The sequence below is a fragment of the Sorex fumeus genome, unplaced genomic scaffold, assembly GCF_029834395.1.
Source record: "Sorex fumeus unplaced genomic scaffold, SorFum_2.1 ptg000092l, whole genome shotgun sequence".
Taxonomy (NCBI): Eukaryota; Metazoa; Chordata; class Mammalia; order Eulipotyphla; family Soricidae; genus Sorex; species Sorex fumeus.
Window position 1 is genome coordinate 4,705,373 of NW_026606149.1, and position 27,030 is coordinate 4,732,402.

The 27,030-nt window shown below is 39.3% G+C and overlaps 1 protein-coding gene across 1 annotated transcript in view; it reads left to right on the forward strand.

Moving 5' to 3' along the window:
• Window positions 1-27,030, forward strand: part of CCDC102B (coiled-coil domain containing 102B) — a 331,610-nt gene that overhangs the window by 157,847 nt on the left and 146,733 nt on the right. Inside the window, exon 10 of the mRNA XM_056131520.1 lies at window positions 21,174-21,374. Coding sequence (XP_055987495.1) covers window positions 21,174-21,374 — 201 coding nt within the window. The remainder of the gene's footprint in view (window positions 1-21,173; window positions 21,375-27,030) is intronic.

The following is a 27,030-nucleotide window of genomic DNA, read 5'->3' on the forward strand; positions in this document are numbered from 1 at the left end:
ACAAATAATTATTGGAAACTAAATTTCAAATAATACTCGTCTGTACTTTGACCTTTATCAAATCTCTTGGGAAATTCTTTCCCGAACCATAAATGTCTAAGAATTTTCCAGTAAAAAGGTCAGGTGAGTTGAAGATCCTCTTGTAATCGATCCATAGGCATTGACATTTGTTTTTGAATGTGGACAAATGTTCGTGTTGGACTTGGGCTCACTGACATATTTGAGTAATTGATCCTGTTAACTGACTCACACTTGAGAAATATCTTACCTTTCCTGGAAGAGAAAATTTATACTACAGATATAACGCTGCTCTCCAGTGCACCAAAAATGTCAAAACTCAGGACAATGTTTTAGGCAAGTAGTTTAAACTTTGGATCTTGTCAATTGACTAAAACCATTCAAATATCTCATATATGTGTGTGTGTGTATACTGACTTTATAGTAGAACAGCATATTTCCCTTAAAATTTAATCTATATATGCCACAGTATAAATAACATTTTGCATGCCTTAGAAATAATTGGTGAGATATGAGGAATGATGATGAAAAGAGCCGATCCTATTTTTTGTTTAGATTTTTTGTTTGTTTGGAGGCGACACCTGGTGATACTCAGGAATTAACACTGATACACCCTCTGGGGTCAGTTCTGGCAGGATTTGGGGTACCGAAGATTGAACCTGGGTCAATTGTATGCAATTCAAGTGTCCTACCCACTGAACTATCTCTCCAACCCATCAATCTTAACTTAATCCCTTATTTCCTGGACATGTATCTAGTCACTATTAGAACACAGATGAACATATTGACCCCTAGCCTGTAGTACTTGATGGAATTTTGGGACAGTTTCTCAACTCTGTAGAGTTTCCCTTAAACTGGCATGTAGATGTTATTTCTCAGACCGCTGAGATGTGATTTATAATTAGAGGACTGGTGCTTCTTTGGGAAATTCACCTGGCCTTTATCTCCTTTGCATTAAAATGTGCATCTGATTTTAGATTTAGTTTTGCATCAACTCACTTGGGTCAGCCATCTTTTCTGTTAGCTTTGGTCCTAGAGCTGGCAGAGACAAGGGGAGAGAAAACAAAGGGAAGAGTTTTTCAGTCTTGGTGGACTGTACACTGCCCCATCTAGACAGAGCCTTGGATATCCTGTTGGCTCCCCAGACACTGTTCTCTGATGCTTGCAGCTCAAATTATCACTTTCAGTAAGGGCAAAGCTTGACCAGCTCACCGAGCAGAAATCCATGCCTTGGACCCACGCATGGACGCCAAGCTTGACACTGACCTCTCTATCTCCTACCCGTGTTGGAACACGTGGGCAGTGGAGGACCAGCAGCTTGTGTTGAATGGATGTTTCTCCCTCTCAATCTGGACACTCCGTGCCTCAGGTGTTGAAACTATGGCAGATATGATATGGGTATCAAAGACTACAGCATCCATTTTCACATCCATCTGTCCAGCCTCCATCACACACCATTTTTGTCTTTAGTCTCTCAATCTTGCTCGGTCAAGGGCCCTGGCCAGAAGCCAAAAGATAGACCACTTTCTTGTGATTTATGTATATCCTTACCTGTGGTCAACTTGTTGCTTCATTAAATATCATGACTGACATATTTCTCTTCATACCGGGGGGAATTTTTCTTACCACCCATCCTTCAGGACCAGCACTGCATGGTATATAAATAGTGCATCTCCTACTTTCATTTCTTGCTAACTCATCAGGATGACCCACTCATGGATCATGCCCTGAGTACATGTCTCAGCTCATTGGAAGAAACTGACTCTGACATTGTGGGCATCCATGTAGCTAAGAAAGGAACTGTTGTATAATATATAATACACACATGTAACTTGAGGCTTTTGTTCATCTGTATGTGAATTTTATGGTGCTTCTTAGAATCTCTTAGGCAGGATCATGAGTATGAGTTACTGTCTAATGATGGCAAGACTCCAGAGTCACTTCATGCCCCAGGCTCAGGCGCTTCCTCTCTGCTGGGAACTGTTTTGTTGTTGTTGTTGTTGTTTGTTGTTTTTATGAGGTGCTGGTTTCAAAGGAAACTATTTCTTCCACACATGGTGTTAGACCTGCTTGAGAAACCAGGAATGTTCTGTGGCTTCTCCCCTGAGGCCTGCCCACCTCTCTCTTCTGTGCATTCTTCCCTATGAATTGATCTATGCTGTTGGAATTGCTGGGTCAAGTGCACTGCATATTAGCAAAGCCCGTTCTTCAGCTGAACTGTTGATCTCTCTCTTGCTGTCGAACCCACTCACCCAAGCCCACGCTTTCCAATTGTCCCCTAAATTGATTGGAACATTGTTTCCCCCAATCAAAGACTCTGGCCAAATACTGGACTCCTTCTCCCTTACTGTTAGAATTTGTTCTTTAACTTTGAGGCCATGACTGTACTTGTTCCAGATGATATTACTGTTCTCAGTTTTCTCTTTCTGAGTGGTGGCATTCTTAATCCTTGTGGTACCAATTTATTCCCCAGTGAGAATAAGTTCTCATATTCCCCAAATATTTCCTCCTACACTGATGTTTGACAAGCTCAGACCAGTTTGGGGGCTCTGGATGTCCTCCTCAGTGTTTATCGGTTTGATTGTGATGGTTCTTCTTTCTTCTGTGGGTCACTATTTACTGTCCACCGGAAGGCAGATCTAGAACAGCACTGTCAACTCTGCACTGTTGACAAGCTGTTGTGTGATGTTGTTCTGGGTACTGCAGAGTGTCTGTGCTACTCTTGACTTCTGTCCACTGGGTCCCAGTTACACCTCTTCAGTGGTAACAGCCAGAAATCTGCCAGCCCTTGCTAGTCAGTTGAAGGTAAAATACCTATGGCTGAGAACCTCTGACTGACAGACAGGTTTATGCTGAGTTTCAGCATTGCTACCAAGAATAAAATCTATCTCACATGTCGATGCCTCACACTTCACATCCGGAGAAGTAAATGTACTTTAATGTACCATTATTGATGATGGACACTGTCACTTGGAAGGTGAAGGTAGCCCATGCTCTGAGGTGTGTCACACCTTTTGAGTTAGTAAGTAAACTTTGGGGTAAGACTCCAAGATTCTGAAGATATTAATTAAGTATATTATTAAATAAATTAAATATCTTTATTATTTAATAAATATATTAAATAAAGGTATTCCAAACATTTATTAATCTAAAGATTTTGGTACTATTGATGAACTTTACCAAATTCATTATAATTATTATAGTTGGTTGCTGTGAAATCGATAATTCTACTATGTGTTTAACTTTTATTATTTATTTATTTGGTGTCCTTTTGCAAGCATAGCTAAGTTTTTCTCTATATTTTTCTTCCTTTGTTATATTACAGACTCAGAAACTTAATTTTATTCAGTGTGTTTTGAATTAATATTGTTTTATGATGTTTCAACTGTTCTAAATGTAATCACTAGGAACCCAGTAGAGACTAGTGTCACTGTGACATTTACCCATCATTCACTGTGTGCTTAATTGTTTTACACATAATTAGGTTCTGGGTTCATTTTATACTTTCATAGCTTCATAAATAGAATCCAGCATTTCTCACAAAAGTTCTGCTTTATCTTATTGGAAAGCTTACTCATTTTTTTTTTCAGCAGAATCGCTGTGAATTACAAAGTCGCATAGATATTCATGGTTGAGTTTCAGGCATACAGTGTGCCAACTAATCCCTTCACCAGTGTCTCCCCCCCTTCCTTTCCCCCAGCCTCCCTCTGTGTCAGGCACTGTTCCTCTTCACCATTGTTCCAGTGTTCCCTTCCCTAACTTACCCCCCACATCCAGTGGCAAACGCTTGCTCATTTTCTTTGCACTATAGTCACTTCCCTGTCCTTTCAGTGTCCAGAAGTAGTATGTGTTCACATTCATATTTCAAATCTTCATTTAGAGCTAGCATTAAGTATTTATCACTGACCTTTTCTACCGAGACATAATTTACACACAGTCAGATGCACAGATATTGAGTGACACTGGTCGATGCATCCCGGAATACGCCGGGCTCTGTAGAGTACTCTTTCCTATCAAGTACTGCCATCACCTTGAGATGTTCTCAAGTTTGCTAATGTAACTTCACAGTAAATTTTCTACCTATGAAATACCATGAATTCAATTTTTTCCCATTCTAGAACTTCCTATAAGTCGAAACATCCACAGTGCCCTACCCTTTTCATCAAAATTTATTTTTTGATGCATGCTGTTTTATCTACCAGTTGCCTATTCCTTTTATTTGCAAGTAGTATAATAGTTCTCTACTGTGAAATAGTGGAAGTTGTTTACCCTTTCTGTAGATGAACATTTGTTTCCCCCAGATTTTTGTCTGGAACAAATACAGCTTTTAATGTGTTTCAACACGATTACATTTTATGATCATTTTTTAAACCATGGGACTGAAACTTATTTCTCCAGGGATAGAATGACTGGTGCATATAAACTTAATTTTTAAAGAAAACTTCTATCTTATTTTCTAATGTTATCATCCCATTTTCTTAATTTTTATTTGCATCATTTTTCTTTCACATTTTTCCAAAAAATGTCCATAAACCTAATTGCATGCTTTATCTTAATAATATAAAGTGTTATAATCTTTTAACCTCAGTATTATTGGCTATAACAATCTTCTTACATAAAATGGAAGGTTTCTGTGTAATCCTTTTTGTTCTGAGATTTATCCCAGTGGATATTACATAAAAATTCTGTGTTGCAGTTTTCATTTGTGAAGCTATATTCCAGGTTATATAATCATTTTGGTAGAGGCGCTTGTTAGCTCATGCGGTTTCACTGGTAGGTCTTGTCCTTTTTCCTCTATGTTATTGATTGTGATTTGTGTTGGAATATGATACTGTGATTTTCGTTTGTTTTGTAGTAGTTTTATGAGGCGTATTTTCAGTTGAGAAGGTCTTTTTCCTCCCTTGTTTTTCAACGGTTAGTAGTTTTGTATGGATGTCATGTTCCTTGTTTGTAGAGGATTTTCTTAGATAAGCAATAATAAGCAATGACAGGTGGCCCTTTTGGGGAAGGTGGAATATTGCAGAGGGAGGGCTGTAGACCTCATTTCTTGATCTGAGAGTGGGCGTTTAGGTTGCTGGAAAGAGAGAACTCGCATTTATTGCTTTAATGAATCCTTGCAGGTCGGAGGAATGCTAATCAATCTGTCCTCTGATCCTTTATGGGGTCTTACTCTCAGCTTCTTGGATCTGTTTTCCTTGACCTTGAAATTCCTAAACGATACCTCTACCTTCAAGGCATATATCCCTCGTAAGTGGTTCAACCCAAATACTGGAAACTTTTGCCCATTTAATTTCTAAACTCCTTCACTGTGATTACTTAGAGTGTTCTGTTCCTCATGATCTCAAACCTTGTTCTCAATACTTCCCTCTATAAATAAACAGGCCTCTTCAGCAATGACTTCATAATTATTGATGTTCTCTCTGCTGCACAATTGTTGTTTCCACATGCTCCCCAAAGCGTGGACTGCATGTTTCTTTCCCTTCTTTTATGGGAACTGAGGTTCAATTATACATTAAAGTTGGTGCTATAATGATGTTTGTAGAATGGGCGATTTTACTCTTTATCATTTTTGATTTGGGAAGGTTGTTATGAAAGAGAGAGATTTAATCTGCATTGAACCCACTAACCAGAGAGAACAAAATCAATGAAAAACTTATGCTTATCACAAAGGATAAAAAAAACGTTATATATATTTTTTATAAAATCAAAGGATATACAAAGCAGTCACTACAACTCAATTTATGATAATAGAGAAAAACATTTTAGCACACTTAGAACAAAATGGGCTTTAAAAACCAGATAGAATTGCAAAACACTTTAATGATGAAATCTTAAAAGCATGTTATTACTTTTACATTAATCGTTCACTTCAGAGGACAGTTCAAGCAAAACAAACAACTCAAAGATGGTGAGAAGAGGTGAATAGACATTTCTTTAAAGAAGACATACAGATGCCAAGGGTATTCATAAAAGTGCTCTTTACACAGAAATGCAAATCAAAATAACAATGAGCTAATGCCTCACACCAGTCGAGAAGAACAAAACATCAGTGCTGGCATGAATGTGGGGAAAAAAGAACTACCATCCTCTGTGGCTGATGGGAGAGAGGGAGAGTCAACCATTTAGTCTCTTTGGTAGGTCTCAATATGACCTAACCTCGAAAAAAAAAACCAAACTAATAAGCAACTTCCACATGACCCCACAATTCTGTTTCTTGGAATCTACCTATATATATATATATATATATATATATATATATATACATATACATATATATATCTATATATATATATATATAGCTAGGTTTAGGACCAATTCCATATGCATTTCAAGACAAATGCAAGCATACATACCCATGGTAGTAAAATGATGGGTGGACGAAATAAAAGACGAATAAGAGCCCATGTTCAAAGGCACAAACGTGGGGACTGTTGATTTACCAATAGAGTTACCATCACAATTTAGTAATGAGTAGATCTAATAAAGATTAAAGATGAAACCAAGAAATTATCTGAGCTCCTATCATTTATCTCTTTAATGATCTAATTTGTATGTAAAATAGATAGTCTAATAATGTTTTGATCAACCTGACAAAATAATTTTTATTATTTATTGTGTTTTTTTTGAATGAGTTGCTATATCTTTTATCAAATTTCTTCCAAGAAACAGATATTAAAAAGGCAATCTATATGGTGTCAGAGATAGTACAGCAGGTGTGGTGATTACTTCGCATGCAGCTGACCTGGGCTCAATGTCCTGCCCCACATCACTTCCCCTTAATACTGTCGGACGTTATCCCTAAGCACAGAGCCAGGAACAAGCCCTGAGCACTGCCGGACGTGACCTACAATCCTAAGTCAATAAATCAGAGAGCCTATTTAAAAAATAAAACTATGCCACTAAGTCACTTTGAGTAAAGTAAGGATCTGGGGTATGATCTTATCTCTTTTGCCACAATTTCATCTTTCTCATTGTTCTCTAGATCTTTATTTTATTGTACCTTACTTATTTTGTTTGTCTTCTATAAATCATGTGTACTACTTCCAGCTCAGTGTGAATCACCATATCCAGCATTCTAGTTTAGCTGAACAAAGTGCATAAGATTCATCAATATAACCTCTAAGTAAAATAGCTGTTAACCCTCTAGAAAAAATTAATATATTGATTAACATGAGAGACTTTTGTTGATAAGAAAAGTTGGCTATAGGCAATATCAGCATGTTTCAAGTTCTTTAGATTCTCAGAGTTAGCAGAATCTCAGAAGACCAATTTCACACCCCTGGGGCCAAGTTAGTTTACCTACTTTTAAAATTACTTTCATGAGAAAATTTTGAAATTAAAAACCCTCATGCCTTGCTTAATTGTAACTCTTACAATTTGTTGCTTTTCCTTATACATTGTAAATTGAATACTTTTCTAAGATTTTTTTTCCTAGTCATGAGCACAACTAAATGCTAGTGAAAGAAAAATTAAGTTCTATTCTGCATAGATAGCTTTTGTAACCTCTCCCTCTTATCACTGAAACAAGAGACATATTTTATAGGTTTTATTTATTTCACTCCACCAGGTTTTTATGCACTGTTTCTGTTTATAAGAAATTCATTGCAGTCTATCAAAATTTGGCCTGGCAGATCTCAAAATCCTCTCTTCTAACTCTTTTGGTTAAGGATCGGACGGTCTCTGGTTGTTCAGAACAGACACTTAAACGAGGCCCGTCATTTGCAATAATGTTGGTAGTTTTATTTGTATATTTTATCTCATTTTAACTGACTAGGATAGGTGTAAATGGTTATTAGCCTCAGGAACAAAAGGCAGAAAATACTGTGCATGAAAGTTTATAACCCGAGCTCTGCAGAAAATACTTGTGTGCAGGAAAAATTGAGACTGATGCCAAATCAAAGTTCACATCATCTCGTCTGCTGAAACGGATGCATAGCCAGAGGCTCACGGAGGACTCCAGATGGTGAAGCAGGGGAGTGAGCATGTCTTGGAAAGAAAGGGAAGTTGGGAAGAGAACCAGATTTGGGGACCAAAAGGAAAGGATTGAGGAATGCGAATTACATCATAAATATAACATGAGATCAAAGTCTGCCAGTTCTTACTTGAACATCAGGGGCTCCTGAACATTCAGGTTGGTCACCTGAACGTGAGCTAAACAGACCAGAGCAATTAAAGTTTCAATGCTTTAGAAAGTGGTTAGTTTTAGTCTTTATTTTATGTATTTATTTATTTATTTATTTTGCTTTTTTCGGTCATACTTGGAGATGCTCAGGCTTGTCCCTCAGGAATCACTCCTGATGGTGCTCAGGGGACCACATGGGATGCTGGGAATTGAACCTGGGTCGGCCATGTGCAAGGCAAACGCCCTACCCACTGTGCTATTAGTCCAGCCCCTAGTCTTCATTTTAATAACGACGTTCACTGTATATTTTAGAAAACGCATGTTACAAATACTTGCTTTTTTGGGTTGGTTTAATTTGTTAATTGGGCCACACCAGTCAGTGCTCACAGCTTCTCCTGCCTCTGATCTCAGGGTCCGCTCCTGGCTGTGTTCAGGGGACCTTATGCAGCACCGGGAATCAAACACGGGTTGGCCATGTGCGAGGCAAGCGTCCTCCCTGTTGTAATTTTGCTCCAGATCTCAAACACCTGTTGTTAAGGTGTAACAATTGGACTGTGTGACTGAAATTCTTCCTAAGGACAGACTAGCTATTTCCAAGAGATATTTAGAGTTCACGGGAATGCTCTGTCACAGCATAAGATATACACTGGATTTTCCCATCAAGTCACACCCAGTGGTGCTTGTGGGAGTGGGTCAGTGTGTCTGGCTGCTGCATGGCTGGGTGCTTGGGATCACCAGCATCACATCATGCAGTGCCTGGTGCAACGTGCAGGGTGAAACTCGGGCACGTGCACTCGCTAGCTATGCTTGACCACTTGGATGTTCTTGCTGCTCCCACACTCTGTTTTAAAGCATAGTGTGCAAAGAATTAATACAACAATCATGATCACGATCATCCTGTTGTTTGTCAATTGCCTCAAGCAGGCACCAGTAATGTCTCCTTCATCCTAGCCCTGAGATTCTAAAAAGTGCCACATTCAAGGCTCTCTCAGGGTTAGGAGAATGAGACCCATCATTGTTACTGGTATTTGGCATATTGGGTACGCCACGGGGAGTTTGCCAGACTCTGCCGTGTGGGCAGGTTACATTCAGTAGCCTGCCAGATTGTCCAAAGCAAGAATGAGATAATGTCTCCCTACAATACCCCCCCCCCCCCCCCAATCAAATCAATACCCCCCAGCTTCCGGGAGCTGGGTTTTATAGTCTCTGGGTCTTGGCTGTTGATGGGATTACACAGTTCCGAGGGGCAGTTGGTGGGTGTGACCCCTGCCTACTGGAAGATGGAGGATCTGAGTAGAGGATGCTCAGCCCTGATCTGAGCAGGCTTGGAGATCTCAACCCCGGGGCCTGCAAAAAATACAACAATATTTTTATATATAGTGATGTATAAATAATATTTTATATGCAAATGGGCTGGAGTGATAGCACAGCTGTAGGGTGTTTGCCTTGCACACAGCCAGTCAGCCCTGCTGAGCCGGGTTCGATTCCTCTGCCCCTCTCAGAGAGCCCAGCAAGCTACCAAAAGTATCTCCCCTGCACGGCAAAGCCTGGCAAGCTACCCGTGACATATTCAATATGCCAAACACAGTAACAAGTCTCACAATGTTACTGGGCCCACTTGAGCAAATCGATGATCAACGGGAGGACAGTGCAGTGCTACAGTGGATGAAATGATATTGTTCAAATATTTTTTAAAAATTATGGGTGAGAAATTGCCCTGAAAAGCTTTGACTTCTCATGTTTGTGGGTTTTATTTTTTTTTTACCAAAACATAAAAATGTATTTTCCTTGTTTATACTAGTAGACTCAATTATATGCACTTCTCTTAATGACACTTGCTTTTAATTCATGTTTAAAGCAAGATGTATATTTGGACTCATTTTATTCATATTTAGGAATGGGTGTTAATTCGGAACTATTTTCAGTGTGAAGTTCATCCAGTGCTAATGACATTATTAAGACACAAACCAGTTAGTTACAAACCAGTAGTACAATAAGACAAAAACTAAACTAGGAGGAAATACTTACAAAGCTCTAATCTGATAAATGACCAGCATTGAAAACAGAGTTATCTTGTACTTGTCACTGGGTCCTTTAGAGATCTTGTAACTATAGCAGGAGATTGTAGGTAAAGTACAGAGATTTCCTGTCTCCTCCTCCCTAGACTCGTGACAGATGGCCCACTGTCACTTGCCCCACCAGAGTGCTGTATTTGTACCAGGGATGAGCACCACTGGCAGAGTTGTCACACAAAGGCCATTGTTTCCTTAAGGTCCGCTCTTGTAAATTCTGTGGATTTGCACAGATGTATAATGACATGAATTCCTCATGGTAGTATCACACAGTGAATTTTCCCCAAAAGAAAAGTCTACAGTTTGCCTACTGAAGGACATTTTGGTGCCCTCCAGGTTTGAACAGTTATGAATTAAATCTACTGTAAACATCAATTCTCAGGTCGTGTGTGGATCTTTTCAACTCCCTTCAGGTAAATAAATATCACGCACAATTTCTGGACCACAAAGCACAAGTATGATTAATTCTGAAAGAAACTGTTAAATCGTTCTTCAGTGACTGTTCCATTTGCATTTCCACCAGCAATGGATGAATGATAGTGTCTATTATACCGTATCCTCACCAGTGACATTTGCTGTAGACAGAGGTCTGAATTTTGGCCATTTGAATTAGCTCATTGTGTTAGTGTGTGTGTGTGTGTGTGTGAGAGAGAGAGAGAGAGAGAGACAGAGAGACATACAGACAGACAGACAGACAGAGATACAGAGGGACAGAGAGACAGAGAGACAGAGGGACAGAGAGGTGTTAAGAGAAAACATCTTTGGTGGACAAAAACTAAAAGTATACATATCAGGTTGAGAATTGGGTGACATTCAAGATGAAAAATCTAATGCCTATGCTTTCCATTTGATTTATTTTGGAGATATTTTTGTGGGGGATAAACCTGAGTGTTCAAATACTACCCCTGACTCTGTGGTTAGGGATTTATCCTGGCAATGCTCAGAGGGGACCATTGGTACTAGGGGTTAAACCAAGGTCGTCCACATGCAAGGCAGGAGTCTTGACCCCGTATTCTCTCTCTCTCTCTCTCTCTCTCTCTCTCTGTCTCTCTGTCACTCACTCTCTCTCTCTCTCATCCAATGTAGAGAGCATTTCCATATGCTTATTTTCACCTGTCTTTTTTAATGAAATATTTATTTGGATCTTGGACCCATTTTTAGTTGAATTATGTTTTTTATTGTTGAATTTCCCTTTGTATGTTTCAGGACAAAAATGATTTATAAAGCATATCTTTGAAAATGTTTCTTATTCTTTTCTTATAAGTCTGTGACTTATTCACTTGACATTGATTGGCACAGAGTAAAAGTTTTTAGTCTTAGTGAAACTAGCTTATCAATTATTTCTTTCATGGATCATGTCTTTTCTGATAGATCTAAAAAGTTAATACCAACCTCAAAGTCATCTATATTTTTCTCTTGTACTATTCATATTCTGTGGGTTTTATAGCTTTGCCATTTACATTTATGCCTATGACCCATTTTGAGTTAATTTCTGTTAAGACTCTAAGATTTATATCTGAATTAATTTGAGGACATATGGATTTCTCTTTTACTTAGCTTTGGTTCTGTTTCAAGTTAATCACGGGTTTCTTTACTTTTAGAAAATGCCCAGGGATTCAAAATGCAATTAAAGTCACTAAAACATATGCAAAGTTACGCATAATTAAAACCACTCATTGTTTGGTTGATATTTCATAGAAGAAGACATGCACTCAAACTGAGCTCTATTGAACTGTGGTGGGTGGGGAAGTAGACTATGATATTAGAGGGAGTTTCTTTAAGTCTTTGCTGTGATTGTAAGACATGTTTAGTCAAAGAATGTCTAAAGATCTAGGGAACATGACCTATAATACTTTTTGCATTTAGGTTTAAGTTGCTCAGTTTTTAAATTTGAGACTAAAGAATTTGCCTACCACAAATTCATTTGCTCATAAAGACAAAACAAGGACCAAAACTATGAAAAAAAGAAAAGAAAAGAAAAGAAAACAAAACATACAAAATCACTGCCATGGCACTGTGTACAGTGGACTCAGAATGCCATGGTTAATATTGCAGGTAACTGTGCTGATGCTCACAGTTACCTGTTACAATGCTGTGGTGCAATGAGCAGAGAGATCTGGGCTGTCTATGACCTGGTGTCTTCATGTACTGACAATTCCTCTGCTCTTAGAACGCAAGTTTCCTCTTAGTATCCAGTAGAATCTCTCAAGGTCTTTCTGAGTTTGGAAAGACCCTGTAAATTGTTCTTCTATGAATGTATCAGGAACTCAGATTAAATGTAATGATCTCTGTCAGGAAATCAGGCATCCTGCCTTTAACCTTTGAATTACAAAATTACAGCATTTGTAGCAAAAACGTCTGGCTATTTAGTGTTCCGTTATTGAAACATCAAGGTTTGGTTTAAGATGGTGTCACTGAATCGCTTAATATCATATAGTGGTTCCTGTTGAATTAACAAGTTAACAAGGTACATTTATAAGCTATCATCTGGATCAAACATGAACAATTATCAAACTCTTTTGATCTGTCACATTTGAGTGGACTGTTGATATATTTCATTTTTCAGGAAACACATTTATGATGAAAGTAAAACATTTGTGTTAAGTTTGATAGAAACTTTTCCAAGTAATATTTGTGTCTGACAGTACTATGTTCTAGGAAATATTTTTCATGTTTTGAAAATAAAAAGTAGGGGCACAGAATAAAAAGAATCGTGATTCCATTCTGTCATCTTACATAAATTCCTCTTTTTATCTCCGTGCAATCACTACCCCCAAGTGCAGTGAGCTCTGACTAGATCAGTGAGAGTTAAGAGTAAATGTACTGAGAAATGCCATTGGTGTTCGTAATGGTACATTAAATAGTTGGTGTTTGGAGAATGCAACTTTAATTTCCCTTTGTGTCTAATTTCTGTAATTGAAATACATGGAGACTTCCCTTGGAGTTGCCGTGTTGGGCTCATTCCTTCCTCAGGGACCCGGAGCTCCTTCACTGCACAAGTGTCAGGTGACATGCTGATATCAAAAGAATACAGTTTTGCAAGATGATAAGGTGATCCAGTTCTGCTTCTGTAAAAATTGCATCTCATTACCGTATTGATTAGAATATTTGCTGCCCTTTCAACAACATTAAGCCGGGACAATTGGTGAAGATTGAGTTAGTAAAAGGAACATCTCTAAAAATGCTCCTTGCTGTTTCTTTAATTGGGATTCCTGCGCCTTGGTTTTGTTTGGCTGCCTTGGTTTTGTTTGGCTGCCTTCTCATTTCTTTCTTTTTAAATTTTTTACAAACAAAAACAAACACTGTCCTCACATTGTTCATCAATTTGCTCGAGCGGGCCCAGTAATGTCTCCATTTTGAGACTTGTTGTTACTGTGTTTGGCACATTGAATATGTCACAGTAGCTTACCAGGCTTTGCTGCGCGGGCAAGATACTCTCCGTAGTTTGCTGGGCTCTCTGAGAGGGGCAGAGGAATCAAACCCAGCTCAGCAGGGCTGGCTGTGCACAAGGCAAACGATCTACCGCTGTGCTATCACTCCAGCCCTTAATTTTTAAGGTAAAGGTAAAGGTAAAGGCCCTCCCGTTGATCATCGATTTGCTCGAGCGGGCCCAGTAACGTCTCCATTGGAGACTTTGTTGTTACTGTGTCTGGCATATCGAATACTCTCGGTAGCTTGCCGGGCTCTCCGAGAGGGGTGGAGGAATCGAACTCGGGTCGGCCACGTTGGCCACTTGTAAGGCGAACGCCCTACCGTATTTTGATTTTTATTTTATTGAATCACCATGAGATACAGTTACAAGCTTTCATGTTTGAGTTGCAATCATACAATGATCAAACATGCATCCCTTCAGTAGTGCACATTCTCTACCACCAATGTTCCCAGTATAACCCCCTCCCCCTATTCCACCTCTTTCCCTCTCTCTCTGACAAATTTCCCCATACTTTCTCTCTATTTGGGGGCATTATGGTTTGCAATACAGATACTGAGAGGTTATCGTGTTTGATCCTTTATCTACTTTCTTGACTGCCTTCTTAAACTTTATGTTTCTTTCTGCAAAGTGTCTACTCTGATGACCTCATTGATTGCAGGTCTGTCAATAGTACCTAGGGATTTTGCTTCCTTTCTCAATTTGTATGTTTATATTTATTTGTATTTTCACAGTAGTATACTCAGTTTCTCTTAAAATCTTGACATATAGAATGAAGTTAAATGTTTGAGCAGTTATATATAGAGGATATTTATATATTTTAATTTAAATATGTGTAAATTAGAGGTCATTCTATAAAAACTATTTTAGTGATTCACTAGAATATATATCTGCATCAAAAAATTTAGGAAATAGTTTCCAGTAATTCTTTTCTGAAATTCATTTAACACAAGTATCTATTACTTTTAAATAATTATCACGGTCCAAGAGTCACAGTCCTCCCGTTGTTCATCGATTTGCTCGAGCGGGCCCAGTAACCTCTCCATCGTGAGACTTGTTACTGTGTTTGGCATATTGAATACATCACGGGGAGCTTGCCAGGCTCTGCCATGCATAAATAATTATATTAAAATATATTACAATTTTTCTTTGAACAATAGCTTGCAAATAAATGTAACTCTGTTAAAATGTGGCACAAATTTTAGAATTGTTTCTGATAAATTCTGACCATTACGGGCAAGAGAGTGGGTACAAAGGTTAAGGTATTTGCCTTGCACACTGACCTAACACAATTTAATCCTTGGAACTGCATATGATGCTTTGAGCATTAGCAGGAGTGATTCTGAGCCATAGAGCCAGGATTAAACCCTGACGTGGGGCTGGCTATCATCCAGAGAAAACAAAGACAAAACAAAACGCTGAAACTAAAATAGTACCTTAAAAAAAAACGCATTGTTTTTAATTTGCATTCAGTTGACTCAATTTAATCACTTATCACTTAACTTCCCGTTAGTCGGCGATTTGCTCGAGCAGGCGCCAGTAACGTCTCCATTTGTCCCTGTCGCGTGCTAGTGTAGCCCAATGGCATCTGTTCGCTCTGGGATCATGAAGAGCCTCAAACCGATCGTTCATGATCTTCACGAAGAAGTCTGACCATCTGGTAGGTGGGCGGCCACTCAATTTAAGGCAGTTAATTTTTAAAAAATTATTATGATCATTTTTTAAGTTGGGGGCAACCATACCTAGCATGGCTAGTCCAGTTCTGTGTTGGATCCCTGGAAGATCTCGGAGGACCCGCAATGTGGAGCTCCAAACTGGGGTTCCTGCTTGCAGAGCTCATGTTCTGCTCTGTCCTTTGAGCAATCTCTCCGGTCCTGAGAGTATATTTTCTTAGGATTCTTTGTTTTGTTTTAGTTTGGGTACCACGCCAATAGTCCTCAGGGCTTTCACTTAGCTCTGTGCTCTGGGATCACTCTTGGTGGGGCCCGGGGGACCATTTCTGGTGCCAGGGATTGAACCCAGGCCACCTGCATGTAAGACAAGCACCCTACCTGCTTTATTATCTCTCTGGCTCCTTCTTAGAATTCTTAGAAAACAGTGATCTCCTAAGAAATAATTTTGGAAAATTCATGTAAAGTTAACTTGCAGTTTTCTGAGGCTCTGATTTTTATAGAACCTTTAAATCTTGTGTGTGGTGCACAAAATTTTACCAAACAATTGGTGTCAATAAAAATTGCAACTAGAAAAAGATCAGGTATTGTTATTTAAAATATGCACATACTAGTATAAAAATAATTCCTACTTTTTTAAGATTTAGGATTTATTCATTCAAACCATCTATTACTATATTTTAAAAACCTTAGTTTTTACCTGTTATCTTTTATTACACATAAAACATTCAGCAACTCATTTAAAAACTGTCTTCAGTTTTTCAAAGCCTTGACATTCACATCATGTGTGTCCTTGGTCAAAATTACATTTATTCTCTTAAAATTAATTTTTCAAGACTAAGTCGATGGCTTCTTGTTACAGCTTTATTTTCATTTCGATAAGTGATGTGATGATAGTCAAAAAGTTTAAGCATTAATCTTAATAATTAAAGTAATGTCATCTCTAAATTGGATTGTGAAATACTATTTTCACCTCATATTCACAAGCAGGCACCCCAAATGTCAAACCATATCATCTAAAATGTGTTCCCTTAGTTTATTATATTTAATTGATAAACAAGTCTAGTGCCAGGAATGTAATTTTAGTTTCCTGTGTTTTAGAAGAAGCTCTTTTAGATTTGGGAACAGAACGTCTTCTACAACAATGGTGCAATCAGAAATATATTAAAAGGCAGTTTTCAGTTATTTATAATCAACATTATTTTTCTAAAGGAATATTGATTTTTAACACATTTCTTAATGTTGACTAAGTTGATCTTTATTTAATAATGTAAGCCAGTCTTGAGAAATGCTATATAATAACATAATGTTTTTATTCGTTTCTAATCAAATGAAAAAGATTATTTTATTTCCAACCATTTGAAATGTGAATGTATTTCAAAGAAGCCTCATTATGTGAAATTTATGGCGACAAACAAGGCACTATTATAAAATTATGAACTTCAAGACATCCTGATTGAAAGTAACATGAAAATATTCAAAGAATATAAATACGTGAATCTAAATTTTTTTTTCTTTTTGGGTTACACCCGGCGATGCTTTGCACTCAGGAATCACTCCTGGTGGTGCTCGGGGGACCATATGGGATGCTGGGAATCGAACCTGGGTCGGCTCGGTGCAAGGCAAACGCCCTACCCATTGTGCTATTGCTCCAGCCCCATGTGAATCTAAATATTTTAAGGAATTAAACTAATTTAATTTTTCTCCACATCAGACTGATTAAAACCTATGGAAATATGCACCATGAAAGAATTTTAAGTTCTACTAAATCTTACTAATGTGTTTTCCAAATGTCCAAGAAACAATTTTATTTACAAATATTCACCAGGGATCTTCAGATAAGTCTTCATTTTATCTTACAAAGATCTTACTATCTTAAGTAGAAGATACTATTATGCCATTTGAGTTTTGTATTTTGAAACGTTTTAGATCTAGTTAGGAAAACTTTTATGGTTTCAGAATCTCTTTCAGAATCTTTCCTCAGAGCTTATTGTCAGATAACCAAGAATTTTTACTTAGGTTCAATTTGAAAGGAAAATCTGCTAAATTTACACAATCCTTCTTGAGTAAAGTAGATTTAGATTAGTTTTGCGGTTTTTTTTTTTTGAGGCCAAGTCAAGCGATAGCACAGCCGGTAGGGCATTTGCCTTGCACGCGGCCACCTTGGGTTCAATTCCTAGGAACCCCTCGGAGAGCCCGGCAAGCTACTGAGAGTGTCCTGCCCACATGGCAGAGCCTGGCAAGCTCCCCGTGGTGTATTCTATATGCCAAAAACAGTAACAAGTTTCACAATGGAGACGTTACTGGTGCCCGCTCGAGGAAATCGATGAACAACGGGAGGAGAGTGGTACAGTGTAATCACTGTCACTGTCATTGTCCTCCCATTGTTCATTGATTTCCTCGAGCGGGACCAGTAACATTGTGAGACTTGTTACTGTGTTTGGCATATTGAATACGTCACGGGTAGCTTGCCATACATGCCAGGCTTTGCTGTGCGGGCGAGATACTCTCCGTAGCTTGCCAGGCTCTCTGAGAGGGGTGGAGGAATCGAACTTGGGTTGGCCGTGTTGGCCACATTCAAGGCAAACGCCCTATCTGCTGTGCTATCGCTCCAGTCTAAAGTGTAATCAAGCCATTTAAAATTGACAACAGAAGAACAAATCATTTCCCCTTTTATCCTTATCAAGTTATTGTAAATGACATATATATACATATATATGTGTATATATATATATATATATATATATATATTTGCTTTTGGGGTCACACCCAGCAATGCAAAGGAGTTACTCCTGGCTCTGCACTCAGGAATTACTCCTGGAGGGGCTTGGGAGACACCATGGGATGCCGGGGATTGAACCCACTTCGGCCGTGTACAAGGTAAACGCCCTCCCAACTGTACTATCACTCCGGGCCGGAGTGATAGTACAATACTATAACTATTTATCATGTTAAATAGTTCAGGGAAAATTTTAAATAACTGATTTCATTTGGTTCACACAATGCGACACATTTGGTTGTCTGATATTCTTGTTGCCATTTTGCTATAAAAACTGAGGAGTGGGTGTCCGGTCAAGTACCAGCCAGTGTTTAAGTGACAGAATGTACTGTCTTTGCTACGGTGGAGAGTCACCTCACTGGACACATCAATTCCACGAATTATTTTGAGATGAGTATACCTCCCCCAAATATATGATAGAAAATCATATATAATTCTCCCTCTTTTAAAATCATACCATAGAATTCCACAATTCTATATGCTATATTAATCCGAATGGTATATTACACTACAACATGCTTTCTGATAGGTTTCCTGGATTTTAACGTCCACAGGGACTAAAAAATGCATCATCAACAGTAATTGCGTGAAGTTACTTTACTGAAGTTACGGGATGAATGCTGAAGTTAAGATTAGAAATCAGGCTCTTGGTTATAATTTAAAACTCAGAAGCTGGGGCTGGAGAGAGAATTCAACGAGCAGGATTCTGGCCTTGAGTGCGGCTGACCGAGCTTCAATCTCGAGTGCCTTATAGTTCTCCAAGCCTGCCAGGAGTGTTGCCTGATGGCAGAGCCAGGAGTCAGCTCTAAGCACACCGGAATGTGGCCTAAAAATCAAAGAATAAAACAAAAAGAATCTATAAACCTATATATTTCCTTTAATTCATAAATACAGAACATGAAAAAGTAATCTCTTGATAATTATGAGCAAACTCTTGGCATTACTGTCTGGCGAAAAGAAACTCAGTTGATATTACTTCTTAAAATCTAAATATAGAGAAGGTAAGGGAATAAAAATGGACCCAGGGAGACCTGTAGTTATCACAATCAATTAAATAGAAACGTCTAGAGGTGTTTTTGTAGTAGACTTTGTAAATGCCTCCCCAAAAGAATCCAACATGCATCCCTGATTGGAGGTTATGGGATGTGGGAAGGTGAACATGTCCATGGTGGGGAAACTTTTTTTTTGGTTTTTGTTTTATCTCTTCAATTAAATACACTTCACTGTAGCACTGTCCTCCCGAGTTTCCCGTTGAAAACTCTATCATTGATTTTCTCGAGCGGGCCCAGTAATGTCCCCATTGTGAGACTTGTTACTGTGTTTGGCACATCGAATACATCACGGGGAGCTTGCCATGCTTTGCTGTGCGGGTGATACACTCTCGGTAACTTGATGAGAGGGGCAGAGGAATCGAACCCGGGTCGGCCAGGCCGCTGGCCGCGTGCAAGGCAAACGCCCTACCACTGTGCTATCACTCCAGCCTAAACCGAGTGGAGGATTAAATACACAAATGAGATTATATGGTATGTTTTAAAAATTATTTTAGGCAATGTGGTTTGCGAAACTGTATTGGTAGGGTTTCATACATAAAGCGTTCCTGCACACACGTCCACACCCCTCCAAAATAAAATGCAACATAATGAACTAATTCAAATTAAAAGATGCTGACGCCTTTTACAGCATAAAGGTGTCACCCGGCAAAGGTAAAATATCCAGAATGAAAGGGAGAATGGGAGAGGCGGGTGTGTCTCCTGTCTCCATTCAGAGGGCATCGCAATAGGTTCCCACATTCAGGACAGTTTAATAATCAACCAATGAATCTCTCAAAAGAAGTCAGGGTGACTTTTAACAAAATTGGCTCCTTTGGGGGTGATTGAGATAAAGGAACCCATCGGAGCTTATTTCAAGACAAGAGCTCTACTGGTTTTCAAAGGAAGAGATGAAAGTATAGAACATTAAAGACCTTGTTAAAGGTCTTTTAATGTCATAAGTAGTAAAGTTGGGATGTAGTAATATCCCTTTCTGTTATGCATTATAGAAAACTCTATCACTACTGTTCTTCCAGGGATATCTGAGCAAGGTTTTTTTTTTTAATTTTTATTAGTGAGACACCTTGAGGTACAGTTGTAGACTTACACATTTTTGTGCTTGGGTTTCAATTATACAATGATTAAGTACCCATCCCTCTACCAGTGCCCATTCTCCACCAACATGGGTTCCAGTATCCCTCCCACCCCCCATCCCTCCATCCCATCCTGCCTCTGTGTCAGGGCATTTCCTTTTGTTCTCTCTCTCCTTCTGGGTGTTGTGGTTTTGAGCAAGTTTATTTTCTTCCACTCGCTAGCATGTGTTTATAGTCATTCTCACCACAATAAATTACCTTTGACTTAGGAAATGCTAACTTTCTGAAATAAACCTAACTTTGCGTGGCCTAATTTGATTTCATCACCTCAGTCTGGAGTACTGAGTCGATATTCAGTCCAGCCCTTAGCCCAGCTAGGCTATCAGTCTAACCCTCATCACTCAGGACTGGAGCGGATAGCACAGCCGGTAGGGTGTTTGCCTTGCATGCAGCCGACCTGGGTTTGATTCATCCACCCCTCTTGAAGAGCCTGGCAAGCTCCCGGTGACGTATTCCATATACCAAACACAGTAACAACAAGTCTCAAAATGGAGACGTTACTGGTGCCCGCTCGAGCAACTCGATGAACAACAGGAGGACAGTGCTACAGTGCTACAGATGTTGGACGAATCTTCTCTCAGAGACACCGGTCACAGAGCTGGGGTACCCCATTGAAGGGGTACATCCCTTTACTTCTTAGGGAGAAGCTCTGGGTTTTGAATTCTCTCTGGATTGTGTCGCACTAGGAAACGGTTTCTTCGTCTCTGAGTTCCTTCTAGGTATCCCTTAGCCGAATTGCAGACCTTCAGGGCAAATATTCCCGATGTTGCTGTGTTTGGGGGGATCTTTGGACATGGTGAACTGAACTAGAGCTGGCCGCATGGGCAGGCCTCAGCAGGGAGCTTGGTCTTCGGGCTGTTAGACCTGCTACATGCTGCTTTTTTCTTGTGCATCCTTTAGCTGGAGAGACTGCGGACCTCCCAGTGGGACAAGCGGGAGACACTGGAAACTGAAAAGCAAGAACTGGAGAGAGAAAATCGAAGCCTGAGGCTGCAGGTACAAGAAATGGAGGCGCTTCTGTACAGGACACGTAGACTCAGTGCAGACGCACAAGGGCTGACCGTCAAGGCGTCACAGCTGGACCTGCAGGACCAAGACCAGGTAAAACGCTGGCGGGACACTCTCTGGATTGCTCCCCTTCTAATGCTGACTTCACTTTAAGACACCTTCAAACCCAGCCTTTCTTTCCTGCTTATATCCAGAGCGCCCGCTTTCCTGGGCACTCATAAAATCTTGTTGTTCATGCATATGAAAAAGGGTGACAAACACTGTCTGAAAATGCTAAGTGACAAATCTTGCAGTCTCAAGCTCTTCCACATGGAAGGGGAAATATGAAGGTGGACCTTCATGGTTTGGGCTTTCTGTTCGTGCTTCCAATTCTGAAGCAATTGGTGTTGAATCGATACATTAGTGTTGAAAAATTATCTGATATGGATTTGTTAGAGATGTTGGTGGGCCTTGGCAGACATTTAAGTTGACGCTTTGTAATGTTCTCTGGTTCCTCTTGTCTACCAAGTTTTTCGAGCCAATCAAATATATCCTGCAGAAAGCAGCTTTTATAGACCATGACTTAAATATTATAAAACTAAAATTAAATTTCAGCACTGGTAAATTTGGGTAGTTTTGGAATTGTATTTATTCTAATGCAAAAAGATGCGGCTGATATAGACATGATATTTTGGATAAGCTTTCAGAATTTTTTATATTCTCTTAGTGGCAGTTGTAATTTGCATGATTTATTGTCATTATGCTGAAAAAATAGAGGCATCTTGTTTTCTTTCTTTCATCAAACAATCCAGAGCATTTTAATACACATTTTTGTATTCCTTTAACAATGAATTAAAAGTGAGTTTGATGAGTGCATTTTTTCTTGAGGCATTTCATACCCATATATTCTCCAGGAACTAGAAGACCAGAAAAAAAAATAGAATCCCATATTGCTTTTCGCTATTCTTTGGTTTACGGAAAATGAAAGATTAAATTTAATTAGTGTTTTATGACTTGGTTATGCAGATATCTAAAGTTGAGTGCTATAGTCAGTGAGCACAGTTTTTTATCAAATGGACTCAAAAAACACTGCATGGCTGTACTCATCCCCACCTTACACGCAACCTGATAAATCTGCGGAGAATTGTTTCTTGTGCATATTTCTACTTCCAAAGGCATAGAATTTTTTCAGCTGTGGAAAATGGTTTGATATGCTTCTAAATACCTGTTTCTGTTGGACTCATTTGTACAGAACACAGTTAGATATGGCATGTCAGTTGCTATTCTAGATGCTGGCGATATAGAGAGTGAAGAATAATGATTCATTAAAAACAATTCACTTCCCAGCACAAGCTCAGGGTCTGTACAGGGAGATAAACACATAGGTTAGCATCAATAATACATCATGAGGATTGTTAAGGAAGGGAGTACAGAGGAAGAAGAAATTCTATTTCATTTTGATTCGTTCTGCTTGTGCCTATTTGTTGTAACCTGAAGTATAGTAGTCAGAAATATGAGGGTAGATTGGGGTCTGGCTAGAACTGGCACTGACACTAATTCCCATGTCTGTCTTCTGTGGGTACTGAGTTGAATTCTGGGCCACTGGAACCAGTGAAGTTTCTTTGTCTGAACCTAGGCAGAGTTTGGAAATTGGGAAGATTTCAGAATGCCTGACCAATCAGTAAGCATGCTTCCCCGTCATCCTCTTCCTTCAAGTGAGAATAATTTGGAAGGTGACTAGAGGGTGTTGGTGATCTTCACCTTCTTATTAAGAATCTAGGTAGAACCACTAGGAGTGACAATTTGTATTACTCTGGGAGAGTGGAGAACGTGTCCAGGTAGACTCCCATAGAGAGCATCTTTTGAGAAGCAAAAACAGCTCAGATTAAGAAAATAGATCTTTGCTGTGAGTTGGTGAAAATGATCAGATCAACATGAATCCAAATTCCTTTCCAAGCTCTTGTCTCCCCCTTGCCATGAACTTTCAAGAGAACAGAGAAATGCTTTTCGTGAAGTTTTGATGTTACTATCTGCATCAGAGAAGAGAGAGAGAGAGAGAGAGAGAGAGAGAGAGAGAGAGAGAGAGAGAGAGAGAGAATATATGGGATTTTGAAAAAGAAGCATAGTAAGGGGGCAACAGATGGTCCAAGTCATTAGAAAAAAAATTTTTTGTCTACAGCACTGAGCTAGCATGGGTGTGGTGTTGAAATGATGGGTGCATGAAACTTATAATTAACAGTGTTGTAAATCCCAGTACTTCAATAAAAATGATAACAGTGTCAAAAAAGAGAGAGAGAGAGAACAGAGAATAAGAGAAGAAACAAGTCCTCTTTACAAGTCAGGACAAAATAACTAAAGGGGAGAAGCAATACATTTAATCTAATATTTATCAAAATGAATTATGATTTTTTTAGTAGGGAAGGAAAAAACAATTTCCCTACCATTTCAAAGTATGCTATTGATCCTATACTTGCTTGTTTGTTCTGCCCACTGATTGGTAATGATTCTTGTACCTCTGAAGGCTTATTTCTGGCCTCTGCAGCCCAGACACTTTTTAAAGTAAAAAGTTACACGGAAAAGTGGTGCGTATTCTGTTGGGTAAAGCCCTCTGAACTCTCAGCGTGCCTCTCATAAAATGCTTTGGAAGCCTCTTTCCTTAAATCATTTTGGCAACAAGATCCTTTCATTCAGGTCACATAATGGGTCATTTTCGAAAAGTTAATGTGACAGGGTGGTAATTGATGTGTCTCAGGGAAATGATGAATTAATCTGAAAGTGAAAAGGCCATCAAAGTCAATTTCTAATGAGTTTACTTTACAGACAACAGTTTAGATCCAAGGAATGACATTATGCTTATTTTCTTTGTAACTTAGTCTGGAATTATATTTTATTTCCATTCAGTGGGTTACCATCCAAACCAGTGTTTTTGCCAAGTTATTCCTAATCATTGTTTTCCTTTTATATTTTCTATAGCTTATAGCTTCTGACTTCTTAAGTAATTACATTTATCCTTACTGGAGTAACATAGTAAGAAAATACATATAGAAAATATAGTTTGATGATAGTAGGGTCATTTAATGTATTTAATTATCATTGCACAGTTTTGCTCTTTTTAAACAGTCGAGATATATATACATACATATATATATATATATATATATATATATATATATATATATATTGAATCACTGTGGGAAAAGTTACAAAGCTTTCAAGTCTCGGTCATGCAATCATCAAACACATTTCCCTTAACCAGTACTTATTTTTCACCACCAAGAACCCCAATATACCCCCTCCCAACCCTCCAATACCTGTGCGGCAGATGAGTTCTAGTTAGCACTCTATCTACTTTGATTAGAATCATTGTTTCGACAAAAGATGCACCATTATTATTTAGAGTTTACACCCCAAAATCAGAACTGATGAAAAGACATTGTGAAATAATTTGTTTTCTATAGCTGGTTACAAAAACCAAATGATGTAGTGTGGCCACTATTGAGGCCACACAATTTTGGATTTCTGGTATTTTACTTATTAAGTCTGGAAGTATTTCTGCCGAGAGTCAGAAAATTATGGGATTGGTTTCTGTGGCTCTGGAGCCATGGCTGTGCCGGAGAGCCACTTGTGGGGGGCAACTTGTGACCTCGGTAGGGCGTGAAGGATGAGCTGGGAATGCCCCCCTTCTCATGAGGTTTCAGTTGCCCCGTCATGACTGGCTCATACCTGGCTTTCCCAAAAGCTCCTAGGCAGGCGCCATCTTGCTGTCCTGAGATATATATTTTTTAATTCTTCTTTTATATATTAATTTTTTTGGGGGGAGGCCACATCCAGCAATGCTCAGGGGTTACTCCTGGCTCTACACTGAGAAATTACTCCTGGTGGAGCATGGAGGACCTTATGGGATGATAGGGATCAAACCCAAATTAGCCATGTGCAAGGCAAGCGCCCTACTCACAGTGCTATCACTACAGCCCTGGTCAAGATATTTTCAATATAGCATCAGTAAATAGACTACTATAGAGCCAGATATATGGGAAATTAAAATACTTTGTATATTAAATGAATTATATTTTATCAATGTGATAAAATATATGTGGTACCAAATTTCAAACAAACTAAAAGAATAATTTGGATTCATTTATTTTGAAAATTATCTTTCTTTTTCTTATTTTTTGTTTTGGTTTTGGTGTTTGGCACACCTGGTGATACACAGGATTTAATGCTGGCTCTCTACTCAGGAACCAGTCCTGGTGGACTCAGGAACCATATGGGATGCCAGGGATTGAACCCACTGTCTGTCCACTGTCCTTCCATTGTTCATTGATTTGCTCAAGCGGGCACCAGTAAAGTCTCCATTGTGAGACTTATTGTTACTGTTTTTGACATATTGAATATATCACAGGGAGCTTGCCAGGCTCTGCTATGCTGGCAGGATACTCTCGGTAGCTTTCCGGGCTCTCTGAGAGGGGTAGAGGAACCGAATCCAGGTCGGCCGCATGCAAGGCAAATGCCCTTTCTACTGTGCTATTGCTCCAGCCCAAGTTGACCAAATTCCAGGTAAAGAACCTACCACTACAGGAGCCTCTACAAGCATAGCTCGAATTTGAGGGACCCGGGACTTTTCCTCCAAACTGCCGGGACCTTCCTGGCTCCCAGGTAACCTCTGATTCTGGAAGTCATGCCCACAACCCGCCCCCCAGTGCCATCTTTACAGCACACAGCCACAGAGAAGAAAGGCCACGGGGGGGCTCCACAGCTCCTGGAGAAAGCACCAGGTCCCAAAAAGAGCCGAGATCACCGGGAAGTCCCAGATGGGGTAGGTGCTGCATCCCGCCTCCTCCAGATGGAACCCCAGTGACCAGGAGCCTCTACAAGCATAGCTCGAGTATGCGGGAACCAGGACTTTTCTTCCAAACCACACGGCCGCTTACGCAGCCACTCAACATCTCCCTATATACAAAGTGATCAATGGAAAGTAAATTATCCAACGTCTCTCCCTGAAAATCAGGCTAAACTCTTATACAAACCACAACACCCAATAGGAGGGAGAGAACAAAAGGGAATGCCCTGCCACAGAGACAGGGTGGGTTGGGGGGATGGGAGGGACACTGGGATCTGCGGTGGTGGGAAACGGTCATTGGTGGAGGGATGGGTGTTCAAAATAAATAAATTAATTAAAAAAAAATAAAACCCCAAAAGCAATCTTCACTAAAAAAAAAAAAGAACCTACCACCATCACTTGATAGGTTGTTTAGCCATAATATGATTAAAATGATCAGACATAATATTTTGGGTGAATTGCAGTTGAGTTATTTCATGAATTTAAAGCACACTCAGGACTTGGGTTGCTTTTAACAAAAGAGGCTTTTATATTTCCCGCTGAACATTGAGTAGAACACTGTTCTCCCTAACCTATTTTTAGTGTAGCAGAGGTAGTCTCAATGTTTTATAGAAATTTATTGACCTTATTAGCAAAGTATGTGTTGAAAGTGCTCCCATTAGCTTTAAATAAGAATGCAAAATAAGGTGCATTTCAGGTTGGGGTTCTGCCATAGTCTGCGGTGGGGGTTGAGGGCTTACTCCTGGCTCAGCGTTCAGAGATCACATTGGAGGGTTCAGAGGACAGTGCTGGGAATTGAACCAGGTCAGACACATTCAAGGCAATTTCCCTAGCCACTGTCCAACTCCCAAGTAAGGTGAATTTTTTTTTTTTTAAATTGTGCTACTAGTGATTGAACCCGAGGTCTAACACCTCAGAGGTCTGATCTGT